The 16,631-nt window shown below is 42.3% G+C and overlaps 1 protein-coding gene across 1 annotated transcript in view; it reads left to right on the plus strand.

The window, feature by feature from the left end:
• The window catches only part of AUH (AU RNA binding methylglutaconyl-CoA hydratase), a 158,612-nt gene that overhangs the window by 51,516 nt on the left and 90,465 nt on the right, over positions 1 to 16,631 (plus strand). The window contains 2 exon segments of the mRNA XM_087822523.1: positions 11,944 to 12,036; positions 14,271 to 14,327. Of these exon segments, the coding sequence (XP_087678649.1) occupies positions 11,944 to 12,036; positions 14,271 to 14,327 (150 nt within the window).

A 16,631-nucleotide genomic window follows, 5' to 3' on the forward strand; every position in this document is an offset into this window, starting at 1 on the left:
TTGGCTATCCTTTGGCTGTGTGATTGACGTATTTGCAAAATTATTTCTGGGAATAATTTGAAGCCTAATTTTCTCCAATATGGAAATTTTACCACTGCACTTAAAAAATTATTTCCTAGTATTATTACTATGAACATACCATAACACCCATACGTATGGTCCCTTTATTAATGGCATTTAGGTAGTTTTTAGTTTTTTAATATTATAAACTGATGCAGAAAATGCCATTGTACATATTATTAAAGTATCTGAGGGAACCTTAACAAATAGAAATCCTCCCTCTCTTTGAGGTTTGGAACAAATTGAAAATAAAAAGTAGGGGAGAAAAAAGCAGAATATTATCTTCTATTATTACTGGTAATAGCTAAGCTGGAGGTTGTGGCTTTAGATGTGTTGAGGAGGAGATTCGCTCCCTTGAATCTCCAGCATCAGGCTCCCTTACCCTAGTCCCAGCTCTCCTGGGCTTGTGCCGGCCATGCCCGCACAGCCACGGGGGGTGGTGGTGGTGGTGGGGGGGTGGGGGTGTGTGTGTGTGTGTGTGTGTGTGTGTGTGTGTGTGTGTGTGTGGCATTGCATACCTCGCAGGGCACTGGTCACCTGGACCTGGAGGAGAACCTGTGTTCTTGGAGGGGAGGACTACTTCTAAAAGAGGAAAGTAAAAGAGGAAAGGAGGAGGGCATAGCAGAGCCAAGGATACGCCTCTATTCATTTTTACTTTTATGTTTTTTGATTTTAATTTCATTTTTCCCATCACCATTTATCCCCCATGCCGTTTTCCACCTCCCATCACCACACCATTGTCCATGTCTATGAGTTCTCTCTCTCTTTTTCCGTTTTTTGCTCAATCCCTCCACCCCCCACTCCCTAATATCCCTCATCCCTTAAATTAGCCATTTAGATAAATAATTTGTTGGAATAGAAGAAATTTTGGGGCCAACATTACAGGACAGTGGGACCCACCTCTGTACTGCTGTATGTACGTAGGACGTCAGGAAAGAAGAGAGGATCTGTACGCCGTGTACATGGACACTTGTTGGGAAGTGGCCTTGCTAGAAAGCACCTCTGGAGGCAGGTGGCTGGAGCCTGCCCCTCCACCCAGCTGGTCACTGTTGAACCAGGTCTCTGCTAAGCCACCAGAATGGGGAAGAAAATGAACCTCCATGCCATGCGTCTGATTAGCCAGTGTTTTTGTTATTTTCTTGTTTACTTATTGCAAAGTGGTTGGAGAAGGGCTGTGATATTTATATTGTTCTGAATTTATTGGCATTTTTGCTTTGTGAATGGTGCTTCTGCGTTACTTGGTGCATAGAATTTCATCACTGCTAGACCTTCATGGACTTCTTCTTTATTAAGCCTTATAAAGTGCCCCCTTTCTCCCCTATTTAATGTTTTGACCCCTATATTACCTTTATGTATTCAGATTATGAGATTTTTTTTTTGTATTTGACTGTGAGGAAACATACCCATCCTTCAAAATTTTTTGTATTTTTCTTTTGTGTTAGATGTTTCTCTGATGTTCTGCTTTAGTTGGGTTTTGCTTTGTGATCCATTCGGAGTGTTTTTCTTACTGGATGGGTGCAGTTTCTTTCAGTGTGTGGATATGTTTGCTGTTAGGTCTGCCATGATTTGCTGCTGTGCCTTCTGACTTGGTGGTTTTACATTTTAAAAATTATCTCATATATACTGTGTTTTTCTGTTTGTTTTTTCTACTTGCGGGTTTATGCTACTAATCGGAAAGTGCCCAGTTGCATTTTTGTCCCAGTTGGTTACCGTTATTATTACAACTTTCTCTAGTGTTCTCGGTCCTCTCTTCCTTTAGGGGGCGCTGGTGACTTCTTACTCTGAGCAGTGACACAGTGTATTTCTCATTTTAGGTTCTTCCCTTCCACCTTTCTCTGACTCCATCATTTTTTCTTAGTGTTTTCTCTGTAATTTTAAATTGACTCATATGTGTATTACTTGATTTATTAATTTTAAATTACATCACTCAATCAATTCCTATTTATAAAAGATCAGGAAGTGAGTGTACTTTCTTTTACTGGACTTACCATTTTCATATTAATCAGGTCATATAATTTTTTAAAATGGGTTTATTGAGGTGTAATTGACCTGCAATGAATTGCACAGTCAAGTGTCCAGTGTGGTGACTCTGACTTTTGTGAAGATGTCACAGCCACGATGATGACATACCCACCACTCCCAGGAGCTTCCTCACTCACTGCCCTGGGTAACTCTTTCTCCTGCCTCTCCCTGCCACAGACAGCTGCTGAGCTGCTTTCACTAGAGACTAGTTTCCATTGTAAGAGTTTTTTAGATGGAACATGGTATGTATTAATTTTGCATGCCATCTTTCACTCAGCGTCATCTTTTTGGAGATTATCGGTGCCTAATATGTCTTGGCTCCTCCTTATTGCTGAGTAGTGTCCCATTGTGTGGATGTATATTGCGTGGGGACACTTGAAGTATGTCCAGTTTGGGAAGCTGCACATAAAGCTGCTACAGACATTTGTGTGTAAGGTTTTGCTACTTTATACCTAGGAGCCTTACCCAGAGTTTCGGTTATTACTCCTCTCTCAGTGCAACAGATCAACGTTCTACCCTGTGTGAAGGGGTGGTCAGGTTCCCTGTGGTTCTTGGTATCCAGACCCTCCCCTGGGGATCTTGTTAAAGTGCTGATCCTGGTTCAGAAGACCTGGGGTGGGGCCTAGGATTCCACATTGTAACAACCTTCCACGTGATTCTAAGCTGCTGGTTCTCACTTTGAAGAGCAAGATGTGGAGCCTGAGAGTTAATGAAGCAGGCAGTGATGGTATATATTTTTTCTACCACTTGAAAATAAACTACCTCTAATGTTACATATATATATTTTAAAATATGTTTTTATTAATTTCAGAGAGGAAGGGGGAGAGAGAGAGATAGAAACATCAACGATGAGAGTCACTGATCGGCTGCCTCCTGCACACCCCCTACTGGGGATTGAGTCCGAAACCTGGGCTTGTGCCCTGACCAGAATTGAACCATGACCTCCTGGTTCATGGGTCTGTGACGCTCAAACCACTGAGTCATGCCAGCTGGGCTCTAGTGTTATATTTTTATCAGAAATGGAAACAACTGCATTTGCCATGCCAAGCAAAATTTGAAGCGCCTTGAGCTTTATTACCTCTGGAGCAGCAGGTGACCGTGATGTCGGTTACTTTTACCGTCATCTTCCAGACAACGCCACTGAATGGAGGTGTGTGCGGAGTTCATTTCACTCTCATCTCTCTGCATTTCCCTCAGGGAGGCTTTTTTTATTTCAAATTTTGATAGGAAGAGGATGCTCTGGTGTTGGCCTTTCCTGCTGTTAATAACCTATATAGTCATGCACTTGGCACAGTCAGGGTCTACAGTTCCCAGGGAAAACTCAAGTCAGGTCACTATTATGATCAGCTGACTGATGCCTCAGCCGAGGTTTCCCTGGTTGGACTCAGCTGTGGTGTCACTGCGAGTGCAGGAATTCGTGGAGCACAGAGCTGGTGTGCGCATCAGAATTCCCGAGGAGACTCAGCATCTCCCTGCCCTCAGGGACACAGTCTTGGGTCCTTGGGGAAGGATGGAAGGATGAGAGGATGGGTTACAGTGCTGATTCTTAACCTCAGGGCCTCTGGGTCCTTGCGGAGAGAACTGGTTTTAGGCAGCAGTGGTTATGAACAAGACCTGAAGCCAGACCACCTGTGCTCAAATTGTGGCCGTACCAGGCAGGTAACAGCAGCTTCTCTGCCCAGTGTCCATCCGTAAAATGAAGGCCATGGCAGTTCTGATGTCACAAGGCTGGTAGGAGGTTGAATAATAATTGTAAGGTGCATAGGACAGTGGCCACACAGTGAGCACTTTCTAGTATTTTCTAGGTCATAGGTAGCTATGTAGAAAGGCAGGTGAATAAATAATAAGCTTAGGAAAACCAAGCAGCTTTTCTAACCCTCAGTGGTCACTTCTCTGACTCCTGGGAAGTGTGGCTCCCACTTACAGGCCTCCAGCCCCTCTGCATAATGAATTGGATGGCCCTTTCTCTGTGGCCCTGGCTGTACCTCCCGGAGAGCCGAGCCACTGGGCAGGAGGGGTTTAATTTTGCTTTTGTTACCCCTTTGAAGCTTAATAATGGGAATGGAGCAGAGTACATTAAGCTGAGATTGGAGATAATTAGGAATTTTTTGTATTTTCAGTTAACCTTTTTTTTTAAAAGAAACGTCAATTACAGTTGTCATTCAATATTATTTTATTAGTTTCAGGTGTATAGCATAGTGGTTAGACATTTATATAATTTACGAAGTGATGCCCTGATAAACCTAGTACCTACTGGGCACCATACCTAGTTATTACAGCATTCACTATATTCCCTCTGCTGTACTTTACGTCACTGTGACTATTTTTTTTTGTATTTTTGTTGTTGTTAATCCTCACTTGAATATATTTTTTCCATTGATTTTTTAGAGAGAGTGGAAGGGGGGGAGAGAATGGGAGAGAAACATCAGTGTGAGAGAGACACATTGTTGGTGGCCTCTCGCACATGGGGATGGAACCTGCACCCCAGGTACATGCTGTTGACTGGGGCTTGAACCTGCAACCCTTTGGTTTGCAGACCAGCGCTCTAACTGCTTCGCGGGCCAGCCAGGGCCGCGGCTGTTTTTTAACTGCCGATTTGTGCTGCTTAATGCCTTCCTCTTTCCCATCCAGCCCAGCCCCTCCCTCCTGGCAACCCTCAGTGTGTTGTCTGTGTCCATGATCGTTTCAGTTGTGTTTGTTCATTTATATTGTTCTTTAGGTTCCACATAGAAGTAAAATCATAAGGTATTTGTCTTTCTCTGCCTGATTTATTTTACTTAGCATAACACCCTCCAGGTCCGTGCGTGCTGTCTCAGATGGGGAGATTTCATTGCGTGCTTTTGGCTGAGTAGTAGTCCATTGTACATGCGCACCCCTCTTCTTTACCCAGTCTTCTGAGGGTGGGGCACGTAACTGCTGCTGTGTCTTGGCTATTGTAAATGATGCTTCAGTGAACATAGGGATGCATGTATCTTTTTGAGTTAGTATTTTGGATTTCTTTGGATGAATACCCAGAAGTGTAATTGCTGGGTCATATGGTAGTTCTGTTTTTAATTTTTTAAGAAACCTCCATACAGCCTTCCATAGCGGCTGCTACAATCCCACCTACAGTGCACGAGGGTTCCGCTTTCTCCACAGCCTCACCAGCACTCGTTGTTTGTGGATTTATTGATGGTGCCATTCTGAGGTATGAGGTCGTATCTCATTGTGGTTTTAATTTGCCTTTCTCTGATGATGAGTGACCTTGAGCATCTTTTTATATGACTATTGGCCATCTGTATGTCTTCTTTGGAGAAGTGTCTATTAATGTTCTCTGCCCATTTTTAAATTGGATTTTTTTGTAGGGGTTGGTGTTAATTGTAAATTATAATGTATGAGTTCATTATAAAATTTGAATATTAACCCCTTATTGGATGTGTTGTTGGTGAATATATTCTCCCAATGAGTAGGTTGTTTTTATGTTTTGTTGATGGTTTCCTTTGCTGTGCAGTAACTTTTTATTATGATGTAGTCCCATTTGTTTATTTTTTCTTTTGTTTTCCAGTCTGAGGAGATGTACAGAAAATATATTACTAAGAGCATTGCCAGAGTTTACTGCCTATGTTTTCTTCTCAGAATTTTGTGGTTTGGGGTCTTACATTTAAGTCTTTTTTTAAAAAAGATTTTTTATTGATTTTTTTTAGGGAGAGAGAAAAGGAGAGGGGGAGAGAGAGAGAGAAACATCAATGTGAGGATGAAACATCGATTGGCTGCTTCCTGAATGCCCACCACTGGGGATCGAGTCATATCCAGGCATGTGCTCTGATGGGGAATTGAACCAGCAGCATTTCTGTGCACAGGACAATGCCCAAACAACTGAGCCACTCCAGCCAGGACTTAAGTCTTTTCTTTTTTTTAATTGAATTTGTTGGGGTGACACTGGTTAACAAAATATTATAGGTTTCAGATGCACAATTCTACAACACATTATCTGTACACTGTATTGTATGTTTACCACCCCAAGTCAAGTCTCCATCTGTCACCATTTAGCTTCAGCCAGCTTTGATTTTGTTTCTGTTCTTGAATGATTTCAATAGAGTTAGACTACCAGTGTACTATACGGGCATTTCTTTTGAAATATTTGATTTCTCTGTTTTGTATAAGAGCCCTACTCTTTAAGTAAAATCAAATTTAAAAATCATGACTGACACTAGCATTTTTTCATAGCAGTCAGCCTCTTTATATTTTTAGAAACTCCGACAACTTACATTATGTGTTGTATCTCAGAGTTGAAAAGATCCCTCTTCCCTCTTCCACACTCACGGGTTTCTGACCTTGCTGTCCTCGAGGTGGGTGTCCTGCAGACCACTGAAGTAGACAGAGCCTTCCCTAGAACCTTTTATTTTCCCCTTAGAATAGTAAAACTTGTATTGTTTGCCTTAATTATATTTTTGGAGCATTTCAAAGGATTATTATCTCCTTTGTCATACCTGGTTTATTTCTTGGTACTAAACTCAGAATAGTATCTGATCCTGTTGGTTGCATAACCTTGAATCCTGATTTCTTCCTACTGCCTTTGGGAAAAGCCTTTGCTTGCAGCATGTCCTGCTTTGTTGCCTTGCATGCATATAGCTGCCCTTTTGATATTTCTCAGTTCTTTGAAGCTAATGATCTGCCTTTCTAAAGGTATGCTGAATTGAGTTTTCTCTAAGACTATTAAGTGCCCCCAAGTAGAAACACTAGATGTAAAACCCAGCTTATTAGGTAACTATGAAACTAGCATGTGTTTTGAGGTGACTCATATTTTCCTGAAAAAAAAATTTACTAAGAAAAACATCTTTCACCTGGCCGGGCATGACTCAGCGGTTGAGCATCGACCTGGGATCCAGGGGATCGGGGTTCGATTCCTGGTCAGGGCACATGCCCGGGTTGTGGGCTCGATCCCCAGTCCGGGGTGTGCAGGAGGCAGCCTATCAATGACTCTCATCATTGATGTTTCTGTCTCTCTCCCTCTCCTTTCCTCTCTCTGAAATCAATAAAGATATCTTAAAAAAAAAAAAAAGAAAAACATCTTTCAACTGTAATTGAAAAATAAATTTTAAAAAAGAAGGAAAATCTTTCAGAGAAAAATTAGGATTATGCATAACTTTAGGATTCATAATATTGTAAAATGGTTGAAGTTTAATTACTGTATACTAAGCTATACTACCAAGTAATTCTTTAGTAGGAAAAATGTACATAATGATTTATGTAATGCTAATTTATGTTAATTGAAAGTACCACGTAGTTTACCTATTTAATGATTTGAGTGTGTTAATTTCCATTTTTATAAGTACCCCACATTTCTTGTCATTTTGTAGTATGTATTTCATATAAATTGTAATGTTAAAAACTTCTATCTTCTTGAGAAAATTTCTTAAATCTCTTAACTATCAAATTTAAAAATATTTTTTTCCATTGAGTTTTAGAGACAGTGGAAGGGAGGGGAGGGGTAAGTAGAGAGAGAGAGAGAGAGACAGCAGTTGATTGCCTCCTGCACATGCCTGACAGGCGCTGGGGATCGAACCTGCAACCCAGGTATGTGCCCCTGACCAGAATGGAACACACGACCCTTTGGTCCGTTGGCCAATGATCTAACCACTTAGCCACACCAGCTAGGGCTAAAAATAATTTTTATTACTTCCAAAAGTATAAGTAAATAGAGGAAAAAGTGTTATGGTCTTGGATTTCAAAATTAAGAAAACTTGAGCAATGAGAAGATTCATTTCAGTCCCTTCCCCTCCCCCCTCCTGTCCCACATCAGTACATTTTCATTTGTTTATTTCTGCTCATTTTCTACCTCTGCATCTTATAGAAACTGCAACCTGCTCCATCATTTTTTTTTAATCAACATGATGTTGGTTTATAGTAACTCTCACAATAAAGGGGAAGGAGGGCATAGTCATTAACCAAGTTTATTTGTGTTTTTAATGTGCACTTAATATTTTTAATTACTTATTTCTAGGATGAGGATTTTAAACTTTCTATTGGCTAAGTGTAATTTTTAAGTATATTTGAGAATATTAACTAATCAAAATGTAGAGGAAAGCCTTGCCAACTCTTTCTGAGGCAGTTGTCCCTCTATGCTGCAGTGTTAAGAACATTATAAATGACCAAGAGTTGTAACCTTCCTGTTCTTTCTGTTATGCGTCAGGGCTTATGAAGGTTCAGAATATTACTTTTGTAATTGACAGCAGAGTTAGTCCTTCGACCCTTTTTTTTTTAGTCTTTATTTTCAGTGTACAATTTGGTGTGAAGAAGAATTTCCTTTTCATGTATATCACATCAGTTTGTTCCTGTATTTGGGGAAAAATTCAAGGAATATCAGATGACACCTATTTTCACTATGAGTTGGAATTTTTTGAGAAGCTGGGACTCAGTAGTGCACATATTTCAGGCCTGAGTTTGAGTTTGGAGGTCCTTTAAAATTCACTTTTGTTATTTCTCTTTCTAAGGAGAGTCAGCTTGCAGCAGAGAGTTGAGTGCCTTCAGCACTCACTGCTGACCAGCATTTTCTCACAGCACGAGAGTACCTCCCTCCTTCCTGTCACTCGCTCCATCCAGCTTAGGAACGCTGCGGTTTTTCTTTCTGCAGCTCTATAGCTTGCATCTATTCATGTCATTTCTTTAAAATATTAAGTGAAAGAAGTTACTGGTAAAAGGAGTAGTAGGGAGAATACCAGCTGTAATGTGATGGAGACAGAAGAGGCAGTGGAGGCCTTGAAGTCGGTCCCAGAGCAGTGAGAAGGGTGTTCCTGACCAGCGTGGTGTGATGTGGCTTGTTGCAGAATGGGCCGTGTGGCGGGCTGCTGAGAAAGTGTGCCGAGTGCAGTGGAGGCAGGAAGGAAGGCCTTTTTCTTTTAATCCTCACCTGCAGATATTTTTTCCACTGCTTTTCAGAGGGGAAGAGAGAGAGAGAGAGAGAGAGACATCGATGTGAGAGAGACACATCGATTGGTTGCCTCCGCACGCACCGCAACCAGGGCCAGGGATGGAGCCTGCAACCAAGGTAGGTGCCCTTGGCTGGAATCGAACCTGGGACCCTTCAGTCCATGGGCTGTTGCTCTAACCACTGAGCTAAACCAGCCAGGGCAAGGAAGGGATTTTTGGGAGCAATGCCTCAAAAGACAGCTGGGGGCTAGCCAGGCATTCCAGGCGGAGGGCAGCTTGTCCAGAGCAGTGCATGGAAATGACTTCTGGAGGTGCTTTAAGTAGCTGGGGGCTGAAGCCCAGAGCAGGTGCCTGAGGTTGGAGAAGAGAGGCAGTGCAGGTGGGCAGAACTTAGTGCATCAGATGCCCCCTGTGGTCTGCTAAAGGTTTTCTCCATTTTTGTTCTTAATGTGGAATAAATCGTTGTACAGTTTTAAATAGGGGGATACTGTGACTATGTTTGCATTTTAGAAAGATTGTCCCACAGGAAATAATGGGAGGTGCACTGGAAGGTGCAAACCGCAGGAAGGAGGTCAATTAGAGACATCCTGCTGGCGAGAAATGGGGGACTTGCAGATCTGCGAGCTGTCAGATAGGACTCAGAAAACAGGAGGGTGTAAGGCACCGAGAAGGACATCTGAGATGACTTCTGGCGTCTTACTTGGGGGACTTGGTGGATGGAGGTGCTACCAAGTGTGAAATAGACTCTAGAAGAATGGACAAGAAGTTGGTTTGAACACGGTAAAGCATTTAAGTGGAGATGTCTTGCAGGCAGGTGGCTATGGAGAGTCCGTGTATAGAGAAGTTTGGGTAGAAGTTTGGATATTTTTGATATTTAAAAAGGGGTAAAAGTTAGGGTGGGAATGAGACCTCCTGGGCAGAGCTTCTGTTGAGAGGGAAAGAAGGCTGAGAACTAACCAGAGGTCGATGGGAAGGCAGGAAAGATGAGGAAGGGACCTCGCAGGGAAATGAAGAGAGGAACTCGAGGAGGAGTGTCCAGGATGAATGCCTCTGATCGTCAGTTTCATAGGAACCAGGTGGTGCCCACTGGATATGGGGCAGCACAGTCTCGGTGAGGTGGAGAGGGACTGGAGCTGAGAGGTGGAGGGGGGTGGGAGTGGGTGATGCACATTTACTCTGTTCCTTGCAGGAGCTTGTCTTAGAGGTAGGCGAGCTGAGGCCATAGCGAAGCCTAGGGGCAGGCTTTGATGGGAGACTTGAGACTGGGGCAGTAGTCGATTGCGAGGAGTCTGGTTGAGAGCTCGGTAACAAGGTAATCCCATTTTATTTGTAGTGACTAGAGAGAGAACCTTGGGAGCCACTCAGATTAATTTGCCATTATATTTGTTTATTGATTTTTCTTCCTTTTTGTCAGGTAAAATTAACTAGATGTTATTTTTTTCACTAAACTCATACTGCGACTGTAAACACTGACCTAGCCTTCTGTTCCGTTTTTCACTGAGCACCTTTGGACTTGACCTGTCCTTTCACACCCTCACCTGCCCCTGAAATGCTGAGACAGGTGCAAACAGTAGCATGTGCCCTGTTCTGGCACCCCGTCCAGCCCCGCTCAGCCTCAGGTAGCAGCATCTGTATGTGCTCCACCCTAGCCTTTCCAGACTTTGCTCTTAGAATAAGTCTGATAAATGCCTTCATGCAGGAATAAAAGCCAGTACTTCAACAAATCTGTATATTTTCCAAGGGGTCAAGGAATGAACTTTTTTGTCAGTGGAATTTCACATATCAGAATAGCTGTGAAGAGATATTTAGGAATGATACCTTTTTATTTTATCTATTCATTTTTATTTTACTTTTTAATTGAGATGTAATTGACATATAACGTTATGTAACTTGAAGGTGTACACATGCTGATGTGATATATTTAAGTATTGCCATGTGATGACCATAGCCTTAGCTAACACCTGTCACGTCAGCAGCTCTTTTCTGTGGGGAGGACAGTGGAGATAGTTACCTTTCAGCATCTACAATCTAGGAAGCAGAATCCTTCCTATTTTATTTCTGACTATGGGAATGTGAAGTTTTGTATTGAAAAATTAAAGCACTTTTATTAGTCGTGGTAGCAAGTGCCAGTGTTTCTGTTCCAGGGCAATGAGCAGAGATTTAAGCTTGAGAAGAAAACACTCTTTGATCACTTATCCTGGGATCTGGGCGCATTGGTGACATCTTGTCCTGTAAATTAACAGCTGTCGTTTTCTTTGCCTGGCTAGGTTGGCCTAGCTTCACATTCCCATAGTCAACAATAAAATTCAGTTATAAAACGAAATCTGAATATTTTAACTTAAAAAAGCCCCTACACTCAGGAAAGTCTGGTTTTATGCTCTGTGACCGGCTCACCCTCCGCAGTCATGCTTTTGGGCAGGTGTCTGAGTTTCCCCTCTGAAGTGCTGTGTGAGACAGAGCCTGGTCACTTCCCAGCTGCTGCTCTTTGTGCTGGTCACTAAACGACAGAGCTCCTGTGTCGATGTCCCGTAGCCACTTGGGCTGCTTCTGTCTTGAGGAGATGTATTGCTTCTTCGAATGAGGTTATCATCCTCAGCGCCAAGAGAACTCAGAAAGGATGGTGAACAACTAAGTCATTTAAACTTGACACATGTCTGAACCAACATCTCATGAAAGATTATAGGCTCTAAGATCATGAAGCTAGAACTGTGATTCAGTCGATTCAACAAAGTATTTGTGAAAGTATTTCAATAACATGGGAAGATTTAAAGGCACTATTGCCTATTTATATGATGGAACAACAATGAAGAAATGGTTATTTTGTTAAAGGCAGAAGGGATACAAAATTCTATATACAATAGTCCATTTAAAAATATATTTACAGAAGGAAATTTAAAATGAATCACACTGTGAGGTAACTTACTAAAGAAGCATGAAATCTTTCTGTTTCAGCGAATCTACCAGTGCCGACGATTGCTGCCATCGACGGACTTGCTTTAGGTGGTGGGCTGGAGCTGGCCTTAGCATGTGATATAAGAGTGGCAGGTGAGGATGAATCCTATTAAAACATTTTAAAAATGGTTTTTTTTCTTACTCTCCAGAGAATTCCAAATATTTAATTTTTTCCTCTTGTTGAGTAGAACATTTAGAAAAAAGTCACCTGTTGGACTTAGTGAAGTATTTCTCATTCCCAGCTCAGAAAACAGTCTTTGCTATCTCTTGTTCAGTCTTAGCAGTAGGAAGGAGAGCAGGAATGGGGTCAGGCAGAACGGACTTTGAATCCTAGGTCCTTCCCTCTTTGACCTGTTTCCTCCCCTACACCAGGGGAAATGACAGTTGCAGCTATGAAGGTTAATGAGTTACTCTGGGGCTTGTGTCTGATCCAAGCACCTTATTATTGTTAGCTGTAGAACAATAATCTCTTGGAGGTTCACTTTCTTCCCTAAGTGGTTTTCTTAGGATTAGATGAGGTGATTATGAAAATAATAATGGAACTGTTTCTCTAGCCGTGTGCTGAGTGTTGACCTGGTGCCCAGCGCTGTTCTAAGTACTTGGCATGTAGGGACTGAGTCTTCATAGCAGCGGATGAGATGAGTACTGTGTGGTGCTCGAGGAAGCGGGCAGGGGGGAGGTAATGCTCCAGTCAGTGATGGAGCTGGGACTTGAACCCAGCAGTCTGGGTCAGACCCTCCCTCCTGCCACCCTGCCAGGGCACCGCATCCTGCCACTCTTGCCCCGTGCAGGCTCTGACCCTCAGAGAGCTGTGTCCTTGCTCCCTCACTGCGGTGACCTAAAGGACTCCGGGACTGAGGCCTAGATGAAGCAGGCAGGAAATAGTTGTCACTGTCCTCCCCCAGGCTCCCACTGTCACTTCTGATGGAGCTGCCTGTTAAAAGTAGAGTCAGTGTAATTGTGTTTTTAATAATTTTATGGTGACCTTTTGGGATTTGTAGTTGCTAGTCTATGTACACTTTTTCCTTTTTCCTCTTTACTTTGGGTCTCTCTTTTCTGAAACCACTGGGTTTTAAATGGAAAAGCTAAGGCACATGAAACCCATTTCTGAGAGAATGCAGCTTCTGGGAGCTAGGATGTGGGAAGGTGTCCCAGTACTTTGGATAAGCAGATAAAGAAACAGTCATGGGGTTTTACAGTACCCCTGAAACAAACATGGAAAGAGACACCCTGTCCAGCTGCAGGACAGTAAAACCATCTGTCAGAAGCACCTAGAGATTGGGTCTTAAAAAGTTGCTGTATCTGATAGGGCATATTGAGCTGTGTGGTGTGGAGGACTGTTCCGGCAGCTAAAGCACTCATACTTGTCAGACACAGCCTCTCTCCTCATCCTGAGAAGCTAATGGGAGCTAGGCCTTCAAACATCACGTGGCAGCGTCAGGCCAAACTGTGTAGTTACAACCTTGGTCTTTCTGCATCAAAAATTATTTCTCTGCCAAGTAATTTTTAACAGAAAATGTGTGAATCTCTTAATACACAGGGTGCAGCAAAAGTAGGTTTATAGTTGTTCGTGTGGAAAACAATAAAAGAATTAAGAAACAATAATTTAAGAATAAACTTTCATGTACTCACAACTGTAAAACTGCTTTTGCGGCACCCTGTGTATAGTTTAGAGTGTTACTTATTTTCATAGCTAAATGCCTTCTGCCATGATAAAAGGGCGTGTGACACAAATTTAATTAGTAAACAGAGTACAGTTGCTCCCCTTTATCCCAGGGATATACATTCAAAGACCCCCGGGGATGCCTGAAACCTCGGGTAGTATGGAACCCTATATAATACGCCAGTTTTTCCTTTACTTACACACCTTTTCACCTAAAGGAAGCACTTTCTGGCTTCTCTCTGGCATACCCATATTGCAGGCATCACTACTAAGTAAAAAAGGGGTGACTTGAACACAAGCACTGTGACACCACCACAGGGCATCTGATAATCCATATGGCTGCTAGTGACTAATGGGCGGGGTGTCTGCAGCATGGAGACACTGCACAGAGGAGTGATGCACAGCCCAGGTGGAACGGGCAGGACAGAGATTTCATCACACCGTTCGGAGCAAATAGCAGTCTTAAAATGTATGAATTGTTCATTTCTGGAAAAATTTCTGAATATTTTTCGACAGCATTTGTCCTCAGGTATCTGAAACTATGGACAGTGAAACTGGATAAGGGGGGTGGTTACTGTATTCATAGGGTATTCTATTGACTTTTTAAAGTCATAAATGAATTTGATTATATGGATATTACTTAATTTTCTTCCTTCCTTTTCAGCTTCCTCTGCAAAAATGGGCCTGGTTGAAACAAAGCTGGCAATTATTCCCGGTGGAGGTACGAATTGTTCACGCCCATCTCTCTTTGTTCTTAAAAATCTGCATGAGGCAAAAAGGAGTTAATTGAAAGGCAACATTTTGGGGGAAGAGACTGATGCTGTCTTGTTTGCTCAGCAGTCAAGTCCTCCACTGCATTCCTAGCTGCCGTAGATGTGAGGATGGTGCTAGTGAGGACGGTGCTAGTGAGGACCGTGGTACCCATGCTGGCTGGGGCTGTCTTTCTGTGCTCTCCTGTGCTTTCTGTATGATTTCTTAATTTTCAAGTTATTGTATCAGTCACATCAGTCTTGAAGGCCGACACTGCTACTTTGGAACTTCTCTGTGGGTATATAAGTGCCTGTCCCTCAGGGAGCCCCATGCCCAGGCAGACCCCACGGAGGAGGGGAGGGCGCCCAGGCTGCACCCACAGTCAGAGCCCTGTGGCAGAGGGACAGGGCACTCAGGCTGCACCCACAGTCAGAGCCTCATGGAGGAGGGGCAGGGCACCTAGGCTGCACCCACAGTCGGAGGCAGTATTGAACACTCCAGGCATGTTTGTACCTGAATAGGTTAAAATTGTATGTTTAACCATATCATTATAAGAGTATTTATCCTAATTAGGGCGTATAGGTAGAAATTAAAACATAATTCAGTGAAACTGAAGACTACCCAGATCAATGTGTGAGGCTCACTAAATTTTCTACTTCAGCAATCCGTGAAAATGCTACTTTGCAGGTAAAACATTTAATACCTGCCTGTGTATCATACCAGCCTTTTTCACAGTGACCAGTGACAGCTTCAAAAAGGGTTTATAAGAAAACATATCTAATTGAAAAGTTATCAGATAACAATGTGAAATAAAAACAAGGTTTAGAAAAAAGATAGGATGTTTCATAAATTCTTTTAAGAAGTAAGCATTTATTAGTAATTAGGATAAAAGTAATCCTAGAAAGAGAGTGGCTATAGTTTAATGGTGGCTCCCCAAAAGATAGGTCACAGTGTAAAATCTGGGAATATGACCTTATTTGGGAAAAAAAGTCTTTGCAGATGTAATTAAGTTAAGGATCTTAAGATGAGCTTATCCTGGATTATCTGAATGAAGCTTAAATGTAGGGACAAGTGTCTTATAAGAGGAGGAGAAGACTCAGACAGAAGAGGAGAAACAGAGAAGAGCATGTGAAGACAATTCAGAGATTGGGGAGATGTGTTTACAAGTCTAGGAAGGCCCCGGATTGCTGGCAGTCCCAGAGCTGGGAGATCTTCCTCAGCACCTCCAGAAGGAGTCAGTCCTGCCAACATCTTCATTTTAGACTCTGGCCTCTGAGACTATGAGAATTAAATGTCCACTGTTTTAAGCCACCAAGTTTGTGGTAAATTGTTATAGCAGCTATGGGAAACAAGTACAGTAGTTTTCAATGCTTAAGTCTTTTTTTTAGACAGGGACTTAGTATATGGTGGAGATAGGGGGTGGGAGAAAGATGAACTTGGTAATTTGGATGTCTGTCAGGTCCTGAATGTGAAATGTTTTGTATTCCAGCCACTAGAAGGTAGGACAGTTGTGTGAGACTACTGTTGGATTTGGTTAGATGATAAAGCTGGCTTGATTACACTGCAGAAATGAGGGTGATGGCTTTAGTCCTTCCATCGTCCCATGAACTCTGAGGCCTGGGTCGGCATGTCCTTCCCAAGATACTCAAGTTCTCGAGGGGCCTCCTCAGTAGTGCATCCATTCATCAGAACCACTCTATAAACTTGATTGAATTTGGACTGAGTATTCTCATGGATACTGTTATTTTAAAAAAAAATTAAATAAATATGCCATAAACATCAGAAGGCTTTAACATTAATCCAAATGAAGCTGTGGCTCCCTGCTTGGATTTACTGTATATTATAAACACAGAGGAGTGGACCTGATGCCCCTGGTGGTCACACTGCTATCACTTCTGTCCTTTGTGATAGCAGTTTACTGGGAAACAGCTGATCAAAACCTAGCATTGAGTTTTCTTTTTGTTGTTGTTTACTTGAAATTGAGCCTGAATAACAATGTGATTATTTTTAAGGTATAGCTTATAAATTTCCTTAAAACAAATTAAATTAGAAAATGATTGTTTTGATATGTGTTATTTTAAATTGATTTCAGAGAGGAAAAGAGAGGGAGAGAGAGAAACATCACTGATGAGTGAGTCATTGATCCCCACTGGGAACTGAGCCCACAATCTGGGCATGTGCCTTGACCAGTTGGGATTCGAACCTTGACCTCCTGGTTCATAGGTCAACACTCAACCACTGAGCCACACTAGCCGTGCAGAAAATGATTGTTTTG

This window comes from Miniopterus natalensis, chromosome 12 (genome assembly GCF_054644295.1).
Source record: "Miniopterus natalensis isolate mMinNat1 chromosome 12, mMinNat1.hap1, whole genome shotgun sequence".
NCBI lineage: Eukaryota > Metazoa > Chordata > Mammalia > Chiroptera > Miniopteridae > Miniopterus > Miniopterus natalensis.